The sequence below is a fragment of the Larimichthys crocea genome, chromosome XVIII (assembly GCF_000972845.2).
Source record: "Larimichthys crocea isolate SSNF chromosome XVIII, L_crocea_2.0, whole genome shotgun sequence".
Classification (NCBI taxonomy): domain Eukaryota; kingdom Metazoa; phylum Chordata; class Actinopteri; family Sciaenidae; genus Larimichthys; species Larimichthys crocea.
In genome coordinates, this window is record NC_040028.1 from 17,006,239 (window position 1) to 17,030,850 (window position 24,612).

At 42.3% G+C, this 24,612-nt stretch overlaps 3 protein-coding genes across 7 annotated transcripts in view; 1 reads left to right on the forward strand and 2 right to left on the reverse strand.

Moving 5' to 3' along the window:
* The window catches only part of gsk3ba (glycogen synthase kinase 3 beta, genome duplicate a), a 32,730-nt gene extending 25,056 nt beyond the window's left edge, over positions 1-7,674 (forward strand). Inside the window, exons 5-11 of one of the 4 annotated variants that reach the window (XM_019261178.2) lie at positions 697-827; positions 1,181-1,287; positions 1,502-1,599; positions 1,712-1,819; positions 2,770-2,956; positions 3,120-3,218; positions 4,252-7,674. In XM_019261178.2, coding sequence (XP_019116723.1) covers positions 697-827; positions 1,181-1,287; positions 1,502-1,599; positions 1,712-1,819; positions 2,770-2,956; positions 3,120-3,218; positions 4,252-4,322 — 801 coding nt within the window. In that variant the 3' untranslated portion in view covers positions 4,323-7,674. The remainder of the gene's footprint in view (positions 1-696; positions 828-1,180; positions 1,288-1,501; positions 1,600-1,711; positions 1,820-2,769; positions 2,957-3,119; positions 3,219-4,251) is intronic. The other 3 variants (XM_019261179.2, XM_019261180.2, XM_019261181.2) reach the window with 3 other exon arrangements.
* Positions 7,675-8,380: 706 nt separating this feature from the next.
* Positions 8,381-15,706, reverse strand: nr1i2 (nuclear receptor subfamily 1, group I, member 2). 2 transcript variants are annotated; one of them, XM_010752971.3, is made up of 9 exons: positions 15,431-15,703; positions 13,321-13,645; positions 12,936-13,066; positions 12,509-12,678; positions 12,176-12,432; positions 11,958-12,103; positions 9,545-9,661; positions 9,261-9,366; positions 8,382-9,179 (listed from the first exon to the last, which is right to left on the reverse strand). In XM_010752971.3, the coding sequence occupies exons 2-9, from the start codon at positions 13,536-13,538 to the stop codon at positions 9,023-9,025; spliced, it is 1,302 nt and encodes a 433-aa protein (XP_010751273.3). In that variant the 5' UTR covers positions 13,539-13,645; positions 15,431-15,703; the 3' UTR covers positions 8,382-9,022. The 2 variants fall into 2 exon arrangements, with proteins under 2 accessions (XP_019116704.2, XP_010751273.3); XM_019261159.2 differs by lacking the exon at positions 9,545-9,661 and having other exon boundaries at positions 8,381-9,179; positions 15,431-15,706.
* Positions 15,707-16,453: 747 nt separating this feature from the next.
* Positions 16,454-21,426, reverse strand: cfap91 (cilia and flagella associated protein 91). The gene is made up of 17 exons (XM_010752980.3): positions 21,219-21,426; positions 21,025-21,101; positions 20,140-20,297; positions 19,965-20,045; positions 19,813-19,869; positions 19,561-19,739; positions 19,235-19,412; positions 18,544-18,701; positions 18,308-18,454; positions 18,080-18,204; positions 17,887-18,000; positions 17,725-17,796; positions 17,492-17,638; positions 17,190-17,411; positions 16,960-17,108; positions 16,776-16,867; positions 16,454-16,652 (listed from the first exon to the last, which is right to left on the reverse strand). The coding sequence occupies exons 1-17, from the start codon at positions 21,304-21,306 to the stop codon at positions 16,480-16,482; spliced, it is 2,217 nt and encodes a 738-aa protein (XP_010751282.3). The 5' UTR covers positions 21,307-21,426; the 3' UTR covers positions 16,454-16,479.
* Positions 21,427-24,612: the final 3,186 nt, after the last annotated feature.

A 24,612-nucleotide genomic window follows, 5' to 3' on the forward strand; every position in this document is an offset into this window, starting at 1 on the left:
TGAATATTTGAAAATATTTAGATTTTAGGTACAAAAACGTCTCATCATCCACCTCTTAGTTTGTCAAGGATCTCCTAAATCATTGGACAGGACAAGACACGATTATATAATAACTTATTTTTCTTAAAATCTGAACCTAAAGTGTCCGTAAACATAAGTTCATTTCAAGTCAGTCTACTTATTCCACCAGCTCAATCTTCTGATTATAAATACTGCTCCTATGTTCAGGATTTCTTCTTGCTTTACTGTAGAATAAAATCACAGACAGACACAAGCGGCACGTTTCCCGTCTCCTCACTTTAATATATTTTCCCGTCTCGGTGAAATAATTGCAGAAACACCTTAGGTTAATCGGCCCCACGGAGCGTTAACTTTTCAACTTACAGCAACGATATAATTGTTCATTAACTCGGGGAAATGTTGGGGTTGGATGAGAAGACGTCTGCTCACCGTGTTAACATCTCACATAAAAATAACGACCTTGATGAGACGCTTAGAATAATATTATAATAATAAGTGAATTACATAAACACGCTGCCTGCTTTTATTTTGGATTCTCTGCTGGTTTAAAGGAGGTGAATTAAATATGAAAAAATCAATTTTTATATCCCCTGTTTGAGTCTGAATCCCTGAAATTGATATTTAAGTCCTCGTTTTCTTTCCTGGACTTCCAACCCTGTGTGTTTCTGTACGCAGTTATACATGTACCAGCTGTTCAGGAGCCTGGCCTACATCCACTCGTTTGGGATCTGTCATCGGGACATCAAGCCCCAGAATCTGCTGCTGGATCCAGAGACCGCCGTGCTCAAGCTCTGCGACTTCGGCAGGTGAGATGCAGCGACTGGAAAACGAGGAAAACGCCGGCGCTTACACAGCAGCTCGCTGATATATTCACACATCTTGTTTCTTCCTCAAGTCTCTGCTGGCGGTCTGACATCGTCACGGTGGCGAGATAGTCGCAGCACCCAGACGAGAAACAGTCCGGCTCATAACTTCCTGTAACAGAACGAAGAGAATAAAACGTGTTTCACACTTTTCATTCAGCACTGACTCACCGAATGAATCCTTTTGTTCAGGGTTCACGTTGTCCTGCTTCTTTTTGGGGCCAAAACGCAGCCGTGTGAGTGACGCAGAGGACGGCGGTGATGATAATAATTATGTGCTTTTATTTTGTGTACAGTGCTAAGCAGCTGGTCCGCGGAGAACCTAATGTGTCCTACATCTGCTCCCGCTACTATCGAGCCCCCGAGCTCATCTTCGGTGCGACCGACTACACTTCCAGCATAGGTAGGGACTGACTGCTGCTGTCGCGCTCACACGTTTAACCCCTTACGTCACTGAATGAGCTTTAACCGCAGCACCTGAATGATTTCATGACTTATTTCTGATTTATTTGACTGTGAAAGATCAAATGTTCATCCAGATTTTTGCATTTGGCATTGTGTTGTCATCCTGCTGGTGTTTGACTTCTTTTTCCCTCTTGCTGCCTTTTTTTTTTTAGATGTTTGGTCGGCCGGCTGCGTGCTGGCAGAGCTGTTACTAGGACAACCAATCTTCCCCGGGGACAGTGGAGTAGATCAATTGGTTGAAATTATCAAGGTAACGCCCGGGGTGACTCACAGGGTTTGAAAGCCTTCATACACGATACTACGGCTTCTGTTTATCTCACGACGTCGCCTTTCTCTTCTTTCGCCCTTGTTCTTCTTCGCAGGTTCTCGGCACCCCGACCCGAGAGCAGATCCGCGAGATGAACCCCAACTACACTGAGTTCAAGTTCCCCCAGATCAAGGCACACCCTTGGACTAAGGTGAGTCAACAGGTACAAGAGCCCCTTTTACTTCTCTTAAGATTACACCCACTGCATTTACCTCTTGTCTCCATGCTCGCGCTCGCCATCCAACCTCATCACATCATCACGCCCAACAGAGAGCAGCAGCAGCAGCCCCCCAACATGCCTGCTCTGAGCTTTTTATACCATGCGACTGATACAAAGAGAAAATAGAGGCAAAAAAACTTAAACATTTGTCATAAAACTCCTTTTTTTTTTCAGTTGCATGTGAAGCTTTCTGAGCTTTTACTCGTGCAGTACGGCTGCTTTGAGTTATTATTTTTGTACTTTGCTCCTTTTCGAGCAGCCTCGAGGATGCCAAGGTAGCAACAGTCGCATTTACGTCGTCCATTTGAAGGTTTTTCAGCCGTCTGTGGACAAACCAAACGCCACAAAATGCTTTAAAATCTTGCAAAAGCAAGCTTATGTTAAATATGTCTATGATATATATATTTTCTTACATGTCAGGGTGCGTTTAATGCAGCCTAGGATGACTTTCTTCATATTTTAGCAGCTGCTTTTGATGCTGTATGCAGAGTATGTTGAACCTGTGCACACACAGTTCGTGCTCTCGCCTCGGTGCACGTTTAAAGTCACAGAGGAAATAAAACAGGTGGGAAACAGCAAAGTGACATTCTGTCATTTCCCCCTCAGTCCCGCCCATACAGAGCCTGCATTGGATAACTGCGTCATCCAATCAGCAGGCAGCGGCAGGTCCTCCTGTCGGCCTCTCGGGCGCCCTTCTGTGTTCGCTCTCTGCAACTGCGTCCAGTCACACAGTTCACTGCTGCAGCAAGCATTCATTCATTCAGTCATTCATACATGCAAACATTACATGTGTGTGTCTGTGTCTGTGTGTGTGTGTGTGTGTTGCAATATCTTCTAAATTAAGGCGTCCATGTGATCACAGCTGATGTCTTTCCGTCTGATTTCCTGTGCAGGTGTTCAGGCCGCGCACGCCTCCAGAAGCCATCGCTCTTTGCTCTCGCCTGCTGGAGTACACGCCCACGGCCCGCCTCACCCCTCTAGAGGCCTGCGCACACTCCTTCTTCGACGAGCTGCGCGACCCCAACGTCAAACTGCCCAACGGGAGAGAGAAGCCCTCGCTCTTCAACTTCACCACCCAGGGTACGCAAAGCTCAATCACAAAGCCCTGTAGCCTGTGCCATCACATTATCAATATTATTTTCACATTTAGTATCATTCACTCCTTTTTTTATTTTTTATTATCACCTCAGGGAAGTTGCAGGAAACTTTGTAAAACCACTTTTTTTATTATTATTATTTCCAGAGTTATCCAGTAATCCCTCTTTGGCCTCCATACTCATCCCTGCCCACGCCCGCAGCCAGGGCGCCGCCTCTACCCCAACCAACGCCTCTGCCACCACAGGTCAGAGCCACGCTTCCTCCTGTTTATCTTTAAGAAGAGTTCTGCTGCTGCTAATGTGTAAAAAAACAAAAATAAAAAAACGTGTTGACACTACAATCACCAACATTTCAACAAGAACTGCCGAGGGGTCATTTTTAGCGCCCGCTGCGTCATTTCTATGTAAAGACTTCACAAAATAACCATTTTAAATTTATTTATGGTTTATTGATTCAACCCTGAAACCCCACCAGGCTTTCTCTCTGTCACATCGAAGCCACAACGCTTCGATATATAGATATATATAGATATTATAGATATCGATATATAGATATTTTGTTCCGTCCTCCACACAACTTCAATCCTACCGACAGCGTTTCAGAAGAGGAGCGGTTTTCCTGCCAGGCTTCGTTAACCTGCTCAGATATTTACTCTTCTAAATATGTAAATATGCTACTTAGTTAATTAGTTTCCCTTTTGGCTGGTTTTCGTGGGGTGTTTTATTTTGAAAATCGACTGGATTCTCTATGCCGTTTCTGGAATTTGGGGGTTACCGTTGATTTAATGCGTCACAGATCGAACATGTCAAACACGTTTTACAACCTGTAAGGTATAACAGACAAACTAAATGAACTAATTAACACATTTAAATCATTTAATTATTGTATTCTGCTCCGGTACATGTTTCCAAATCCATCTATCCAACCTAATATCTATCAAACATGGCTCGCTGTAGCTCCTGACACGGCAGCATGCTTATCTAAACAACGCCCGTCGTTAGGCAACCAGGCGTGTCTCGACTGTTGGTTGCTATGGGCCATAAAAATGACCCCGTCGTCGGGCGGTTCTACGTATGAATGATCATATTTATTTTTTCTTTTTGTCCCACATCCCTCATAATTCACTAGACGACACATTTTTAAGGAAAAGTCATGAACTGAAAGATGTAGTAGAGTTTTATTTTGAAAGGCGTGTTAGGCAACCTTTTATCGAACCGACTCAAAACAAACTTTACATGATTATTAATAAACGATCGTCTCTTCTTTTTTGTCCGTAGATGGAAGCAGCACAGAGCGAGGTCCCAGCACCACCACCGCCTCTGCCTCGGCCTCCAACTCCACCTCCTGAGCCCCACACACACGCCGCCCCGCCCTGCCCCCGGTCTCAGCCCCAAAGCCCCACGGCCTCTCCATTGCCCCGGCCCAGGGGGTGAGCTCCGCTCAGCTCAGCTCCGCTCAGCTCTGCTCTGCTCTGCTCGCCTCCCTGACAGCAGCGGAGCGATGCTGACGCAGTCCGGGTTCAACAGCTAGCCAACAAGCCCCCCCCCTCTTCCACCACCTCCACCTCCTCCTCCTCCTCCAACCGCCCCGTTGCCACGACCACCGAACATCCCCCGATCTGCCTCTTTTACCCCTGACTTGGCCCCCACCCTTCATCCAGCTGTTTGAACTCTACTCCATCCTCCGTCAAAAGACATCCCTCCGTGCCCCTTTCGACGGGCAAAGCGAAGCGCAGGGCCAGAGGTGTTGTCAACTGTACTATTGATAAAAGTACACTGTACATGTATACACAATGCTAGCCTGCTAATGTTTGTAAGAGGACAATCTGTAGAAAAAGTCCTAAGCTGTTCCCTCTCTCCTTATCTGGCCTCCTTCCCTCTGTCCTCCACGTCCTTCCATTTTTCTGCAACCTCCATCCTTTTTGTCTCCCATCCTTCTTTCCTTCCTTCCTTCCTCCCCTCTTGGTTCCTCCTGTAGTGCATGGCCTGAGTATGGTTAGGATCACCCGAGGGTCACCTCCACCCACCCCCCTACCCAACCTCACCCTCTCACTTCTCACCTCCACTTCCGCAGACAAGGCATGAGGCTCACGCACGGGTATACACACACACATACACACATCAACACACACTCTCACACTCACACACACACACGGATGCATGATGATCCTGATGTATGTTGGAAAGAATGAAGCAGTCCCACCCGCGACAGGGGGGGGAGGCGCGGTAACGTTTGGACAGGGTTGTCTTTATGTTTTTAAACGGTTAGCGGAGCTGTTTTACTCGACCTTGTTTTTAATTTTCTCCTCGTTTTTTTTTGTTTTGTTTTTTTCGGGTCGCCACGTGCGACGGATGTGACGCGTATCCGGTCCTGTGTGCTTGTATAATATTATACATACAAAATACAAAAAAAACAACAAACAAAACATGCATACATACACAGTTTATATATTACTTTTCCTTCTGTATAAAAAGTATATATAGATATATGTATATTAACTACAATGGTTCAGAAATCATTTATGGTGAGCTCATATCTGGCGGAGCACTGGCAATATTTGCCGCTGCCTGAAGACAAATAGATTTAGATAAGGTGGTGTGTTTTTTTGTTTTGTTTTTGTTTTTTTTGTTCTTCTTTCTTTCAGCCGGAGTGTTGTCAGATTCCGGCGCTCGCTCTTCCTCGTCCTCCTGCGTTCATCCGTATTAAGGCTGTAGATGGATTTAGAGCATCGCTCTATCTCCCACCCCCCCGACCCGGTCTGTCTGTAACTTCCCGTGGCGGTGCAGTGTCTCTCTCTCTCTCTGCCCTTCTCTTTCTCTCTCCTGTTTCTTGTGAAGATGTCTCCCCCTCCATCCCTTTCTTCGGACTCGTCGCAAAGTCAGGTGGTGTTCGGCTTCATCCCGCGGACTTGTCTCATGTGTTGTGACCACTGACTGAAGTGTTAGTGTAGCCTCCCTTCCTTCCTCCACTCTCTCTCTCTCTCTGCCGCACATAGAGCCACTCGGTACAGTCTGTCGAAGCGTCTTATTTACAGAGAATACTCACTACATTTTAAAAATAAAAAGAGAAAAGAAAAAGAAAAAAGCAGAATTTGTATATACATTATAAAAAAAAAGAAAAGAAAAAATGCTCCTCACCAAAATTCTGACTTGTATGAATTGTATGTTGTTGGGTTTTTTTTTTTTATGTTTTTTTGTTTTGTTTTGTTTTGTTTTTTTTCCATGTTGTGTTCAAGGTATGTATATATGCAGACCCATGTACTGTTTATGAGCAAAAACAAAGACGACAAAGGTTTAGGGAACGGAAAAAGATTTTAAAAAATCAAAATAAATAAAAAAAAACAAAAAAACAAACAGTATCAGGGCAGAAACTGATGTTGTTTTTATGGATATTGTAGATGGTGATGATCAGCTTTATCCAGCCATATGTTCAATCTTACCTGTACAGTACAGTAGATGACAGCTGTATTATTGTAACAAGAACTAGTCATGTATAGTGTAATTATAGTTTGGAGTGCCTTTGCTTTCATACACCTTCGCCTTGTTTCCCAGCCATCAGCGCCCACCCACCCACCTTCTCGCCCTCTCCATCCTTCCCTCCTGATATTGTGACTCTCCCTTTGGTGCTGTTGAATGGTCCTGCTTATCCTGCAACACACACACACACACACACACTTCTTCCACTTGATTTCATCCGCTCACACCTCCTCTCCTCCTCCCTCCCTCGTCGTCATCGCACACTTTAATGTAAAAAAAAAAAATATACAAGACAATGTTAATTGTAAGAATAATTCTACCTTGACGAGTGTTTTATTTTAGATGTTTTATCTCACACACACACACACACATGTGCACACACAATAACATGTCATACCACTGTCCTGGCACGGACTCCGGGGCATGAAGTGGGTAAAAGTGTGTGGCGGCGGCGGCCGGGGGGGGCGGAGGAGGAAGGAGGTGATGTCGACGGCCTCATATACTGTATATATACAGTACAGTCTCTGTATTACTCACAGTGTTGGTTCTGTTACCAAAGCCAAACTAAGATGTAGTTGTGATGAGCCATCCTCAGAGGCAGTCGTGTTCTGTCTCTCTCTCTCTCTCTGGATATTTTGTTGTTGCTCTGTCCTCTCTGCTCGTTCTCCTCCCTCAGACTTCAGTAGCACCTAAAGGGGGTCGAGTCATGTAGCCTCTCTCTCTCTTCTCTTTGTCTCCTCCTTGCTTGCTGTAATTTTGCATTCATGAAACGTGTTGCTACCACCAAGACAGTTTGACCTCCTCACCCTTTACCTCCTCCTTCCTCCTTCCTCCTCCTTCCTCCTAACTCCAGTTCAATAAAAACACCACGACGGTTACCAAAAAAGAAGACGAGCACGTATGCTGGTATAAAATATTATATATCGGCATGTGTGCTACCTGGGGTTAAAGAAAAGAGAAAAAAATCATTGAAAATACTACAAAAAACATCCTGTATAACAGTACTACTACTTGAATGCCTCTGTTTGTGACTGAAATTTTTATTTCATTTTTTTTTCTTTTTGTTTTTTTTTGTTTGTTTATGTTTTTTGTTTTTTTTGTTCTGTGAAGGTATGCTAAATGTGCACCTCTGTAAATATTCCCTCTGCGTGCTCTGAGGAATAGTTCCCTGGTACTGTAATTTGCATTAAATAAAGAGTAGGATAGCCTGGAAATGATCAAGCACCACGCGTCTCGTTCCGTCTTTTATTTTGAGTCGAGTGTGACGTCGTGTCTCTTCACGCCAACAGAGACTACTTTCAGCATGAGGCGACTCATGTACAATCGGATGACTGTTGTAGCCGGTTTTGATGTGTGCTATAGGTGGAGTGTGTGTGTGTGTGTTAGGCAAATATTATTGTTGCTATGTCACCTGTGCAACTGACCACATAGGAAGATAGTCACAGCTGAATTGGGAACCGGGGAAGCCACACAGTTTTTCAACAGTACAGTGGCTTGCAGAAGTTGTGACACCCTTTGGCATATTTTCCAATTTTGTTACCTTAAATAAATAACTTAGTAAAGTGGTGCATGCGTATGTATTCAAGCCCCTAAATAAGATCTGGTGTAGTCACAGAAGTCACATAATTGTGTCACGTGATCTCAGTATATACACACCTGTTCTGGAAGGTTCGGGAATCTGCCACACCACGAAACAAAGAGCCAGAGAGAAGCTCTCCAAACAGATCAGGGACGAAGTTGTGGAGATCAGGACCAAAATGCTCTGATCTGATTAGCAAGTATTTGTCATGATCCTGATAATATGGAGTCAGATCAGCCTCGGTTAGAATGAATGCACGCAGAAGGATTCACAAATGTGATGGGATTTATATATAAACGTCTCTCCATAGAAATATTTCTAATGCGAACAAATCCTCTTACAAACAAATGAGGTTCACGAACATAGACACTGCCACTCCTCTAAATATACTTTATCATTTGCACAACATGTGTAATATATCCGTTGTCAATCAAACTTTGGAGGTCACTGCCAATTAAACTTCAGAAACAGACGTCAAAATGTTTTATACAGTATGAATTTAGACTCTGCTTTCCGTGTTTATTTAGTCATTTTTCTACACGCTATGAACCTGCTAAGAATCAGTACGAATATGGGATCAAGACATGACTTTAAAAAATAACAAATATAGAAACATTGTCTTTGCAAATACTTCATTTAAGAACAACCTCACAAGTCGACATTCATTCACAATATGTACTTAGTATATACAGAACAAATGACACATAACAAATAGAAAATAATCCACCAGTACTGTAACCAGTTAACAAAACTTAACACTGCTTCACTCGTGGTTTCTTTGACTTGCAGCTTGTGTGCGGAGAACATGAAGGTCATACATGATTCAGAGATCAACGATCGTCTTTATCGGTTCAGGGTTTTGTGCTTTTTTAAGTGCTTAATTCTTTCTTTAGTATTGTGACGACCAGAAAAAACAGAATACTTGAAGATCACGTGCAGCTGGTTTTCAGTTTGGGGTCTTTGTCCGAGCTGTCCATGTTTAAAATGTCAGTATCACAAGTCATCAAAGGGGCTTTTGCTGACCATCTCCATTATGAGCGGAGGGATAACGTCAGGGTCGATGTCCTGGATCTGCAGAACCTGTTTGCTGTACTCCTCATTCATAGTTCTTAACTCGGTGAGACAGGCCAGCATTTTGGGGTACAGCAGGCTGGAGGCACAGAGGAAAACATCTATGAGAGGTTTCAGACTGACTGAATGGACCGAGAGTAACACTTTGTGCTTCACTCACTGTTTTTCTGGTCCTGTTCTCTTGCAGTCAATCCAGGTTTTCAGCGTCAGCGCCAGGTTTTCATGAAGCTCGTCGATCATGGCGTGTTGCTGCACACCTGGACGATCTGACAGATCAAATAAAAACAATTATCTACGAATCCAAAGCAACCTGAGCCCGAGAACTTCTGAAAATACATTTATTTTTTATGTTTTTATGGCACACTGTTTGGAGGGTTTAAAAAATTTAACAGGGTTTCATAAATGATTGATTAGCAAAGACTGGGATGAAGGACCTGCAGGTACCTGGAGAAAACAGGGACATGGCTTGCATGAGAACATACTCTTCGTCCTGCAGGCCCAGATTGCGCAGAGTGTGGTGAAATTTGAACAGAGGCTCAAGCAGGAGCGGCTGGAAGCCCGCTACAAAACACAGGTGAACAGAGGTCAATGACACGAGATGGTAAGACTAGGTAAACAATGACTGATGCAGCACTACCAAAAGAATAGTCCTTTGTATACAACGCATTCTTCTTCCTTGTCAAAACACTGTGCCTATATTGCCCATAAAGCAACTCGACCGCTGACATTCAGGTGGATTCATAGCAGCTAATATAGCCTCAAACTGCTAGACTAACCACTAGAGGGTGCTAGAGACAGTTTGAGCTTCTTTCTAACTCCAGTGACATCACCTGAGGCAGTATCAGGCTTTCTTTTTTTCACATATGCAATAGTACTCCCAAAGACCTGTAAACACACTAAGAAAGTGAAAAAAAAGGGTTATGGTAAACGGAGAGCAGAGCTGGTGTCGTGCCAGAACAGGAGCTGAGACATTGATAGAGGAAGCTAAGAAGAGAAAACGAGAGTGAGCAAGCAAGAAGCTGCCAGACGAGTAAATTTGTAAATCTGGGACTGACTTTTAGTCATTGTTGAGAGCTTTGAAATAAAAGGTAATATTAGCTGGCTGCTACGTCTTGTTTTGTTGCACTAGTGGTTGACTTGCTGGTTTTTGATCATAAGTAATATAATCATAACAAATACAGGTTTACAATTGTGCACATTTATGACGGTGGTATTGCACTCTGAAAGTAAGGGGCGCTAAATCACAAAAATACCAATGTTTCTTCTTATACTTGCTCACAATATTGTGAAACTGTGAATCAACAAAGTAAAATCAACTTGAATTAATCAGTGAGTGATTGTTTTGTTGTACTCTCTTTACCTTGAGAGACATTACACTTAATTTTTTTCTAACCTGTTTTCTGTACAGTACTGTATTCCCACTTTTTTTTTTAGAATAACAATTTTAGTTATGGCTATTTTTGTTTAATTTTACCAAAGGAATAAATTGAAGTAGCATTTACATGATAATTCTCTGAGTTTGAGTTTTAAGATAATCCCATGGTTGGGTTATTTTGACCATTGGTAATGTAGCATAAAGAATAAACATTGTTTCTATGGTTACGTGCAGTTTAATATTCCTCCGAATATGAATTTTAAAACATACCACCAGCCGGCCAGACGCCAGTGCGGCCTGAATTATTTCCTAATCCTGCTGTGAATGTCATCACTCTGAGAGAAGAGCACAGTGCTAACCGCATTTTGTTTGATCATGAGGATCAGAGCAGGCAACACCAGTTTAACAGCATTCTGGCGAGCGTTCCCTCAGGAGTCATGTCTGAGAACATGAGATAAGAGGTTCACACACATTTAATAACATGTCTGACTGTGCACACATGAGCTTTATGTTTGCACTCATATTGGCACTTTCCAACTTCGTCTATAACTTAAAAGATGCACGGTTAATGGAAACCAACGCAACACGTGTGCCTGACTAAATTACGTCTCCACATTAACTGTGCTCATCTGCACATCAGAGGTACTCGATGTGTCTAAGGCCGCTTTTGTTTTGATTACATTCAAACGTCACCTATAACCTACCTGTACCTTACAATGCTAGTTAATTCAAATTAAACAAAAGCTATTACTGTATGCACCAACAACAATAATAATAATAATTATGCACACTGTCTAAAATATAAACAGGAACAAAATGTAATGATGTGCAAAACATTGAAACCACATATTTGTTTTAAACTAGCACTCATCAGATTTTAATTTTGAATCTGAGGTCAGCAACTCGTTTGGGACAAGTTGGGACAAAAAAAAAAAGACTGCTGGTGGGACATCTGACAATGAAGGAGGTTAAGTGGTGACAGGTGAGAAACAGAGAACATCACAGAGAGGCTGAGTCTTTGTGGAGATGAAGACGGGTTCACTACTCTGGCAAATAATGCAACAATGTGAGAATAATGTTGCTCTGTGTAAAAATTGATCGATTGATTCGGAAAATGAGAAAAAATCTCAAGCGACACGACTGAAAGCCAACATGGGAGGCCGTGATCTTCAGCCAATTTAAAACAGACTAGTCGTGGACATCACTGCACGGGCCGAGGAACACTTTGAAAAGCATTATCTGTGAACAGAGTTCACAGCACAGATGAAACTCGAGCATGCAAAGAGGGAACTCGACATAAACCAGATCCAGAAATACTGTCGTCTTCTGTGGCCCTGAGGTCTGATGAGTCAAAATTTTAAAAATCGCCACATCAGCCAGGCTAAAAAGGAGAAGAGGGATCATGCGGCTTGTTATCAGCGCACAATGCGCACATACGACCAAATCATAACGTGTCTGTCATTCACATTAATGTAGTCTCACCTCGTACAGCGTCGTCTATGCAGTATGTAATGTGGCCACATTCCCAGGTTCCTCTTTCTGCGTTGAACACCATGTTGAAGCGGACCTGCATGATTTCGAATGTGGCTCCCTTCAACAGAGAAATTTGGTCGCCCATGTTTAAAGACCTGTAAGAGACACACACTTAATGGTGAATAGTAAAGAAATGAGTCACTGAGACATGTTGGATATGCACGTACCGGAAGTCCTGAAGACTTTTGGAGAAGCTGATGATGTCCTGGATCATATAAGTTGTGAGGTCAGCCAGGTGCGGAAGAGCGGTGAAAACGCCGCCCTTCCTGACCTGTTCGCCCTGTTCTTGGCTCTCTTGGTTTTCAAAGGCGCCACAGAGGCCGGAGGAGGACGACGACGAGAGGGAGGAGGAGGAGGAGAGGGAGGAGGCGTACGAGGGCTCGCTTGCAGACTCGCTGCCAGGAAGGATGTTTCTGTCCATAGGCTGGAAAAAGATGAAATCAGAGTTAAATCAGTGCTGATGACAAACACCTCAGACATGCTCGTGGTCATTCACACACCCTGAAGCCACTGAAGCGGTAAAACGCTGAGTCGAATGTGCTGCGGTGGCCACAGAGAAGCTCCTGAATGGTTTCCTCTTGCTGGGATGAAAGCTGCACCGGAGCATCGAGCAGCTTCTTCTTCTTGATCCGGCTCCTTCTCTCCAAGACCTCCTTCTCAGACATGACCACTGCAACGACACGCACCGTGGAAATACTGATTTAAAAACACAACGGGCACTTGTATGTTTTTTAAATCACTCCTGCAGTTTAAGATTAATTTCTAATGCGGGAGTCTCAAAGCAAATATAGATCTAACATAAAATATTAATTTATGCCAATATGCACAGTTAATAATTTATGACGAGCACTCCAGCATTTGAACTCTTAGCCCTTTACATCCCATACTTCATGCTGTCATATAAAATCATATCTGCATGTCACTTACTTTCTTTGCGCATGCCTATGGCCTGGCATTTACGGAAGCGGCAGGCCTGGCATGACCGTCGGTTGTTTTTTGTTATGCTGCATTTGTTCAGGAAGGGACAGCGGAGCTGTGTTGACCTCTTTATGGCACGTCTGCATTTATTCAATATAAAAATATATATATATATATTTTACTGTAATTCTATATCTGTGGTGTAATGTAGTTGTATATTTTCATTACACTGTACATACACAGAAGTAAATAGACACCTTTAATTTGAATTTGAATGAAGCTGTCTATTTACTTCTTGCATGTCTGTGTACATGCAAATCCCAACTTTTTAGCAATAACTAAAAACGAAGAACAGAGCGTGGGATGAGGAAGAAGAAGTGTGAAACGTCCTCACCTGAAGAAGCCCTTGCAGCCTTCACACGTCAATGCATTGAAGTGATATCCCTTTGCCAGATCTCCGCACACACCGCAGGCTTTGGGCTCATCGTCCTCGTCCTCGTCGTCGTCATCCTCGTCGTCGTCTGTCACCTTTTCTTCCTCGTCTTCGTCCTCTTCATTGCGCCTTGCGAGTGCTTCTCGGATGCTCTGCACCCCAGCGGCCTTGTTGTTCATAATCACCTCAAGGGGATGATTAGATTGATTCTAGTGGCAGTGGCAGTGGGTTTGTGGGAAATGAGGTTGATGACACAAAATACACTGTGAGATGAAGCCTACCCGCTCTGCAAAAAAAAACAAAAAATGATGAAGTATGATCTGCAATCCTGAGCTGCTCGTGGATGCTCTTTCCTCCAAATATGAACATAAGAAAGCAATATCACGGCTGAATCGTTTCCTTCTGTTATATTTTTGTATAAAGGACATATATCTACAGGACGAGCTTTCTAAAGTGTTGGAGCCACCACTTCAACCTTTAGTTTTTAGTGTGTATGAGGGACAACCAGTCAGCCCTGGTCAGAAGATGTAAGAGACCTACTTGTGATTTAAAGGTGGAGCATATCGGTGATGTATTCTGGTGCCTGACCGTACAGAGCTCTATGTGTGAAAAGAAAAACCTTAAAATGAACTCTGAACTTGACTGGAAGCCGGTGTAAAGCAGATAAAACAGGAGTGATGTGAGTTATTGCCGTTGCTGGGAAATGAAGCCAATGCAGAAGTGTTAAAAACTGCAGTTCCTCAAACGTCCACTTGAGGCTGGCTCCAGAAGTGAGTCAGTCTCCATAAGTCCCCATGTTAAAAACTTCACAGCAGAAATAAACTTGTTTACAGCCTGGTACAAAAAACAGTTTTGGTCTCTGTAGCTAATTTCCCCGTTCATGACAACTGTACTGAGGGTGAATTTATATACAACTCACCTGTTCACATTATATTAAGGCTTAAAGTTATGCAGGATTAAGAGTGTCGCCGCTTGACTGACAGGTAGGTGTCATTACAGGTGGCTTGTTTGAGCACCCAGGCATCATTAGCCCCACCTCAGGTCGGCCGATGATCCACATCTTTGTCGATTTTTAAATTATCCGGGAGGCGGAAGAGGCGGTACATCCAACATGGTGGTGTCAAAACCAGGTGACGTCACTCATGCTCTGTCCATTCTTTATACTGGGTGAGTCCTGAACCATCTCTTAGTTTTGCTGCTATGGGACTACACTGCCCGGAGACTTCCCACGATGCACTCAGCTCTTCGAAATCGAATCAATGCATGTTGTTGTTGTGTGTTGTTGTGCTTTCTTATCTCACAGCTTCTCATGTGTCACGGCTACACCTTGATCAATGATTGGTTGAGCCTGTTTGACGTCCTCAACATATACTATTACTATGAATATCATTATAACTACCTTTACTCATATCTCCATTAAAGCTTATAGTTACAGTTAGCATTATTTTATGTGTCTCTCTTTATACCTCACCACCAACACCAAGTGCTCGCTCCTGGTGGGAGTTCTTGAGTCTATATGAATAGTATTATAAAGAGTACTCTATGTGGAAAGTGTCATGAGATAACTTTTGTTATGATCTGCCACAATATAAATATAAATATAAGTGAAATAAGATTTAGAAATGTGACATATGTGTTCAAATCTTTATAATACTGTTTCTCTAAACCAATAAAGCTTGTTGAATGCACTTGAAACAGACATTTAATATATGATATGATGAATATATCTAACTATATTCTGACACTCATAATGTGTACGGCCTGTTTATTGCACTGTACGGCCTGTATGTAAACCCAGCGTGTGTTAGGGTTAGTGTGTGTGTGTGTTTGAACCGTGCACAGGTAACCCTGACTCTGCTTTCACTTCCACAGAAATCAAAGAAAACACGTCACGGTGAACAGATTGTTGAAGGCTGCAGGGACTTTGCCATGAGTTACAGACTGTAAACATGGAGACAATCTGATCAGACCTACTTTTTCCTACCTCTCCTTTAACCGGGTTAAAGGTCGACCCCTTTTTTTAAATAGATAAATCAATAAATCAAACAGTAAACCAGATGATTGCACTCACTGACTTCCAGATGTCCGAACAGCTGTCTGTAGTCCACACGGGTTTCGCCTCGCGGGCTGATCTCGGTGGGATTTGCTTGAACAGGTGAGACCGAGTATCGCGTGAGCTCTTCCTGGTCGTGTTTGATGGTTTATGCACGGGGCTCGTTGCTACAAGTTTTCCTGCGAGCAGGGACGGGCACGGAGCCAAAGGTAAGGGTGCGTGTGAAGGGGAGGGTGGTTCATTGAGAGAGGGGGGTGCAATGCCCGCCCATGGTGCATCCACCAACCTTCATAAATTAATTTCCAAGCACCCTAAATAAAAATAATAAACATCTGCCGCAGAGTATTGAGCAAGACTTCACTGGCCAGTGTTGGCTGATTGATGGTCAGCTGGTCAGGTTAGGTTTTCTTTTCCTGTCTTGTTAATTATTGCCTCCAGATGTGGTTTCTTGTAATATTCTGTAATCTGTACACTGGTCTCCTGTAACCAAAAGCTACTATCCAAATGTTTGAATGTTGACGCGCGTCTATCCTTATAAATACGGTAATCAGTGCTGGGCGTGGTCAAAAGTACAAACTTGTTATTCAAGGTGCACACACATTACATAACACAACATATGAACAATGATATCTTCTGGAGAGTTTGACACATTTATAATGCGTTAAACTATAAATATAGCTCCACTGTAAATATGCAAATCATGTTTTTCCCAGTGGATTTCTTCTCAGTTGACAGTTGAAATATTATGTGATATATATTTTAAAGTCATTCTACTGTAAAGATTTGGATGAAATTAAAGGTCCCAAAGTGAAAATGCATCCTAACATAGAATATGCATTTAGATTTGAACTCTTGGTTTGCTGAAATGTTCAATGAAATCTTATTCTGAAAAGACCACGTCAAATTTGAAGTAACTGTACTATAACGTTCTGGATATAATTACAGGGAATGACACTGTGTTGTAATACATATAACATGTCTTTATACATGAACTCGTAAACCCACTATGATGATGATGAAACTTTATTCATACGAGTGAACAACAAATTTAGTCATCAGACTGCCTCTCAGTGCTGCTCTGCTTGGCTGAACATCTCCTCGACGACTCGGTCAGAGGCTCTCTCAGAAGGACACGGCGACTCGGAGGCTCCCGGAGTGCTAGGAAGGATCCCAGAGTGCTCCTCAGTCCCCTGAATTATACTCTGAGCAGCCTGAAAGTGTCTGTGCTGCCTCTGGTGCACTGGGTGAGAGAAATCACAAGGTTAGACTGGTGAGCAAAGCCTCCGCCTTTATGCCTTTAACTTTATCAATGACTTTTAGTCATTTTGATGTTGTATTCTATGGTAATAATAAAAAAGCAAACCTCTTTGTCTGACACTCATCTTCTCGACCTCAGGGATAAGGAAACTGTACACCAACTCTGACACAATCTCCTCCGACTGAAGACTGTTCCGGCTACGCACACAGACACATACAAAAGATTTTTGTTTGTTATTGTTCGGTTTGAATTTCTAAAGTACCTGCAGACACGCTGAGACATCCATTACCTTTCCTCCATGGCATAAGCGATGTCGTTGACTTCCTGCGCCTGCCTGTGGATCTCCTCTCTGGCCTGCTGGTCAGCTGTCTGCTCCATGGTCCCTAAGATGACGTCCTCCAAATACAAATCCACGGTTTCCTGGTGAACCTGCACCACCTGTGACATAGCTCAGGCATTAAAACGTGCAGCATCTTACACACAGACATTATTCTTACACACTATTATTCATGTACACACCTGTCTGAAGATCTCATCTTCTTCCCTGCGCCTCCGCTCCTCCACCTGTCTCCTTCCACTCTCCTCAGCCTCTCGTAGGCGCCGGTCTCTTTCAGCCAGGAGTGTGAAGGCATGGATCCTGCGCTCCTCCTGGAGATGAATCAGCTCCTTGGACAAGGCGTCGAACAGGTGTTCAAGCTCTGTACCTACCACTCTGGCCTGAGACGCCTCCTCTTGAGAGGTCTGAGCGGGGAGAAAAGTGGTGTGATGAGATTGGTAGGCGTTTGTGAAATTTTATACGTGAACACGTCTTTGTGTCTCACCCTTTCTATTTCTGTGTCTCTGTGTTTTTTCAGGGTCATTACGAGGTCTTTGTCAGCTTTCTGTAGCTCCTGCTCCTCTCTCTGCGGGGCGTGGACAGTCCTCAGTTCATAGATGAGCTCCAGGTGGTCCTCCTTGCCCGTAAACTTCTGCACAACACAGATAGAAATAGAACAACAACTTGAAACACAAGTGAGCATTTATGTAGTTCTCAGACAAACAAACATGTCTGGACCTCGAACTGGATACTTCTTCCTCTCAGTAGTTTCTGCAGGTTGACGACTCCCAACTCAGTCTCCTCATCGCCCTAATTAGGAACATATATATTAATTAACAAATAGCATGTAACTACATGTAGGATGGACACGGTCAGTGTGAATCAAAGTCATGAGCTGACCTCTGGTGGCTCTTCCACTCTGGGAGTGACAGGAGGAGGAGCAGGTTTCTCCTTTTCGACAAGAAAACGCAAGGTCCTCTCTGCCACTTTGTTGTTCGCCTCCTCCGTCAGGGCCTGTGGAGCCATAACTGGTAATATATAATGTGTATGTACAACCCTAAACGATAACATAACATATTTCTTTCTGCTTTACCTTGTATTTCTCCATCACTTTCACCAATTTGCTCACAGGGGGCTTGATCACATCTTTGACTTTGGGTCTTCTAACTCGCTGTTTGGGGGCTGAGGCAAAGAGTCCCGCCTCTATCTCAAGCAAGCCTATGATTGGCAAAAGGTTCAAGGTTACCTCAGTATTAAATTAGCCACTGCTGTCTCTGAGGGCTTATTATGAAACATACGCACTAAATTCAGAAATTCAGACCTTCATATGTGTCTAAATAGTTGTTGCTCTTGTTGGTGACAGAGGTCCAAGGGGCAAATGTCTTAAAACCAGGATGTTCTCTGAAAATGACAGATCGATCTATCTTCCCCTCCACATTTCTGCTCCTAGCTTCCAGTTTTCTCAATGCTACAGACAAAACAAACAGAAGACAGATAAGAAGCAGTGAAACATACATTTATGATCCAAACACAGAGCGGTGGCAGTGCTTGTCTTACACCTCATGTAGTCATTGTCAATCTTCTGCAGCCTGGTCTCCTTGTCTTTTTGGTGTTTAGAATAAATCTGGGTCAGCCTCTCGCTTGTGACTTCTTTCTGAGCCTCGTCTCTCCGCGTCAAGAGGTCCTTCAGCACAGCAAGACGAGCCTCTTGCAACCTGGTCACAGAATGGTTTTGCATGTCAAACACCAATCACAAAAACTGCCTCTTGAGCCAAGAACTGGATATGCCCTACATATTGTCATTAGCCCGGAGTAGGATATGGTTGTGGTATTCTGATTAGAGAAACTTTCCTTCAACGATAGAAGAATATTTAAACCGCATTTATCAGCATGTACTCACTTAGAGCTCTAGACTAGACCTCCAATAGTGAAGTGTTTGTCCACTTGGGGGCAGTGGAAACAAGCTAAGACCACAGCACTGACAGTCAATGAGACTGAGAGTGATCCAAAACAGCAATTTAATAGAAACATAATTTAATTCAGCTGAGTAAAATGTTGCCATCCCCAGCGGTAGTATCAAAAAAATTATGAAACAGATGCTACAACACAAGTTTGGTGACATCTAAAGCACTTATGATGACATAATACCAGTGGACCAAGCTTTACATACTAACAGATGGTGTGAATATGAGTTTTTTAGGTAAATAATTAAGTTAAATAAAAACAGCTGAGGCGCAGCAATGCTCACTTCTGTATCTCTCCCTCTCTAAAAGCCCATTCTTTGACCTCCATCTTCTCCATCATACGTCTCCTTTTGTCCAGCTGACTAAGGTCGTCCAGTGGAGGAAGGGTGGCCTCCCAGGCCCGTTTGGCACGGGCTCGCTGTATCATTTCCACTTCTGGCAGGCCTGCAGGCAGACCACGACCTGAGGGGAAATGTGATCAGATCTGTTTTTAAATGTAATTTGCAGAAGCGATGAGAGGCATTGGTGGGCTAAGACAAGAATTAGTAGGAAGGGTGATGTTGGACAAATACATTATAGTATAACTGGTGAAGAACAGTCGATCGTGTACCCCAAGTCAAAGATGCCAGTTGCAAGAGCTCTGAGGGAGTTGTCCCAGGTTGTATCACATAGTCAGGGCTGTACGGGTCTGTCTGTGTTTCACTTTCCCTGTAGTCTGTCTGGACCCCGACAGTGATGTGGGTTGGCTGGTGCTCAGCATTGTTTCCATGAGTCGGTAGAAAATCCTCCCTGATGAGTCAAAAAGAGACGATGCAGCAACAAAAAGACACAACAGAAATGGTGAAGAACCTGTTGAGCGTACCTCGGAAAATCAAAAATCACATCCGGGGGAACTTGCTGTGCAAAGGGGATCAGAGGGCTGAAGGAAACAGAATGAAACAGCAAGTCAGCGACAATGTCAATGTGTAAATGAATGTGGAAAATGGGGCAGTTGTGTGTGCTGGCTAATCAAACCGTTTAAAGTATTTCCAGCGATCAGCTCCGGCCACATGGCACTCCTCCCTTTTCAACCATGACTGAGTGTTTGGAACAACCCTGTCAAGTAGAAGAAAACGAAGACCTGCCACACTTTATATTTGTCATGATTTATTTGTCACGATGAGAATCTGTGTATCTGTGTGTGTGTTACCCAGCCAGCTGATGCAGTGCCTCTTGGCGTTGTTCTGTTTGGCCACGCCAGCGTCGATCGATAGTGGGTGGTACTGGATCTGTAGGCTCCAGTTGAACAGTAAACCGCGGGTGGTGGGGCAGGTTACTGAACATAGACCCAAACTCAGGCACTCTCTTCTGATAAAGGCAGAGAGAGAAATGCTATCAGTGAGTGCATATATCTAATAAATGCATTTGTCAGCTTAAAAAAATGGATTAACACTACTATGCAAATAAAAATAAGCACTTCTAACAAATCTGTGTACATTCTTGGGAGCTATATGCAATGAAACCTAAAGAAAATATTATTAATTTCACTTAGTTATGCTGTACGATATTATAGTACTGGTGCTTTACATGCTTGTGTGGATGTGTCAGCTTAAAAAAATGGATCAAAACAGTTCTGAAAATAAAATAGTGAGTAAAGTTTCTAGTTTACCTACCTGTCAATCATAAACAAATAAAGATTACACCTTATTTTGTATTTTATTTAACTATGAACTATGGGACAATGAAACAAAACTTTAAGAGTGACAAAATAACAATAAATAAAATGTTGATGTTGACTTAGTGTACTAAATTAGTTCTGGTAAAATTGTTATTTCTATAAAATTGTGGGTTTTTTTAAAACTTATTATATAGTTTTCTATTTGTAAAATGTTTAATTTCTTTGCACATGTTTAATTTAAATCCGGATTTATCTTATAGGTTCATTTTAATGTATGTTTACTGTGCCACATGCTGCTACTGGATGCTTGAATCAATCAATAACATCAATAAAGGATCTATCTATCTATCTATCTATCTATCTATCTATCTATCTATCCATCCATACAGGTGAAACAGGTGAAACAGGTGACCTTACCACTCGGTCAGTGGTCGCATAGGCCTTGATGTTGGACCTGGCATGGTCCACCTCTGATGACACAGTGTAGACTGGATCTGACAGGTGAACACAGGTGAGTTAATGTCAAATCAGTGTCATTAAATATAAAAAATCGTAATTTTTTTTTGTGTGTCAGATGTTGACATCATACTGGCTCAGGTGAGTGTACTTACCGTACAGGTAGTCATAGACGCGCTCCGGCCTGATAACTGTACGAGCCTCCGTGCTCTTAGGGACTGTGCGAGTGACAGATATGCTCATTTTCTTTCTTTATATCTATTTAAAAAATAAATATAAAATATAAATAAACTAATTTCTCTCGCAGATCGAGATATCAACGTCCTCCGTGATGTGTGTGTGTGTGTAACACTGTAACCATGGTGACGGCAAACAGGTCTGATTCGTGTCCATGACTGACTTCTCCATAGCAACGCTGGGCTGAGGCTCATGGGTATTGTAGTATTAAAAAGCCATACTCCATAACAAACAGAAACACACTGTATTTCTCAGGAGTAAATAGCAGATCATTAAAACTAATAAACATAACACCTTATATTATCTGTGTGAGAAACAGGAAACTTTCAAACTTTTTAGAGATTATATACTGCTGAAAAAAAATATTAAAGGAACACTTTTTAATCGCAGATAGCAAAAATCTTTTGGCTTCGCTTTGGCCCAAATCTGGCTTGCATTTTGGCAAGGTTATGGGTGGATTAGGAAAGCCAAAGTCATACCAAAAGGGAGCCAAAATTCACCCAAAACAAATTGTGGACATCCAAAATATAGCATTAATGTCCCAGAAGAGCCCCAAATCAGCTGTTCCCACTCGTGCCCAATCTTCTGGCATTCCATAAACAGGCCTTAACTCAGCCATATATTGCTGGCGCCTCCTTATCTATTATGGATAACCCTAATCATACCACAGTTAAGGCAGAAGGCTTTCTTAATGCCAAAAGAAAGCCAAAAATGCCAAATGTATGCCATAATACAGCCAAAATATTTGCTATCTGGGAGTATGGCAGAGTAAGTCAGTTCAACTTCTGGGATATTGATCCGTTTAGGTAAGTAGTTTGGGGGATTGTTAATCATTTTCATCTGTTTTGGTGTTAATATGAAATTAACAACAGGTACACTAGAGGGGCAACAACGAGGTTTGCTGTAGTAGACCCTGTGCTCACTGTCCGGCACCGTGGAGCTCGACTGGAATTTAGCACAGATCACCAGAATCTGTGAGATCCCCCAGGACTCTATCCTTCATCTCATTGGGAGCATGCATTGTCACATTGGAGAAACATAATAAACACACATGGGTCCACACAGCTGCACTGCACGGTGCAATTAAGCAAATCAAAGTCAAAGCCAAGTGGGTTTTATTGTCATTTCAACCATAGACACAGTGAAAAGAGACAGTAGCAGCAGAAATAAAAGGTGCAAAATGTGCGTGTATATACGTACAATGTGCAGATTGTTTTTATGTTTTGCCTGTCTGATCATGGCAGTATTAAACCGCAGATTCAGGGAGAAGCGTGCATGGGAGGGTTTGTGATGGATCATCCATAATGCTTCTGGTGTTGCACTTGTTGTAGCTGTCTATGACGGAGGGTAGAGAGAACCTGATGGTCTTTTGAGCTATCCTCACACTCTGCTGTAGCGCTTTGCATTCAGAGACGGTGCAATTGCCCAACCATACCGTGATCACACTTCTTAGAACAGTCCCTCTCTAGAATGTGCTGGGAAATGGGTGGGTAGGTGGCAAACCATAAATATCTCATTCACATTCATAGATGTCTTGGCCGACGTCTTGATGAAAAGTAAGCTGTTGTCAGGTCTACTTGCAGTATCGACACTATTGGGCCTTCTTCGTTATGTGTCTGGTGCTAAGGGTCCACTCGAGGCATCAGATAATGCCTTTGTGCATTCAAACATAAAATTTCAGAAAACCTGTAAAACTAATTTTTAGTGTTGCCTTGTAATGTACGTAATCGACTGGGTAAGTTTCATGATACCTATTAGTTACAGTTATTTTTTATACATGTATTGACCTGTAGTGTAGTATAGACATATCCTTAAAGGCTGTTTTCTTAAACTTCAGTAGCACTTACACACACCAAGCCTTTAAGTTTGCTCATATATAATTTATAGCCTGATTTATGATAGTCATTAACAGTGAGTGATAAAAGGAAATATTCAACATTTCCTCTGTGAAAACTCATCACTCTAATATGTCAACACATGAACCAACAAGTTTATCCAAAGATCAAATTTCTGTTCTGGAAATATTTGCAAAAAAAAGTGCATCTTTAATTAGATAATGTATCATTTGCATATTTAAACATCCAATTTTAGAAAACTTGTACAATATATTTGTAGATCTATGTTACATTTATTATTACTTAGTATAGTACCCCAACATTCATCAGCTATGTACAACTTCTGAAATATAAAGTTTAACATGGTCTTTTATATTTTGTGTGTAATCTGTATGAATTATCGTTCATTGTTTCACTTCATACAGTTCACTTTTTTCTTTACCCCTCAGAGCATATTTTTGGGCTGTCAAAAAAGGCTGATTTTGACATCAACAGGAAGTTGGTGTTATCAAAAAGGAAGCAGCACACACACACACACACACACACAGAGAGAGACAGACAGACACAAGTATGTAAAGACAATATTTCTATTTTTTCTATTTTTCTATTTTTTTTTTTTTGAGGAACACATCTCAGCAACATTGCTTCATAGCTGGAAGGTTTCGCAATACCAAAAAAAAACTGTGCCAGCTCACAGTCAGCTGAACTTTGGCAGCATGCACGTTAAATAAACACTGTCTAATATTAGATCTCAGAAAAAAAAGGAGAACGTCCTTGTGCCTTGTTGTTGGCTGGATTACTGCAAATATTACTTCCTCACATTGATGTCAGGACTGATTTTAAAAAACCTAAAACATCAACTGTAGATCTGACAGTTGAGTACATGCAAAAGACATCAGCATGTTCCAGTTCTAGCTGTGCATTATTGTTCAACCAGAACAGTTTATGTTATCTTTCACAAAAGTGTTTGTTTCACAAACATGACAAGAAAAGGAAAAGCTAAGATGGGGTTTTTTCTTCATCTTCCCTAAGTGATCTTATTGGGGACAGTTAATATGTCTCATTGCAAGATGTACACGTAAACCACAAACTCCGCATACAGCTTGCAGATCATAACCACATACATGCGACGACTTCGAACGTGTTGCTGTCAGTTAGATCCTGATCTGCAATCTTGGGCTCAAATCAGTAACAATGCTTGCGCCCACATCATCAACACTTCTTACATAGTGCAAGTCATCAATTGTGCAAACGGTAAGATATGCTTACACCAGCACATATTAGAGCACAACCGACCACTAGTTCTTCTACGTATACACTTTGTGACCCAGTTATTATCTAAAACCTCACTAATGCAGCCTAAGGCAACGAATAGACACGACTGATTTCCATGAATTTTAGAATGTTTGTGTTTGTGCTGGTGTTAGATTTTATTGTGTGATTATATCAATGATAGAGACAGATTAAATACTAAAAA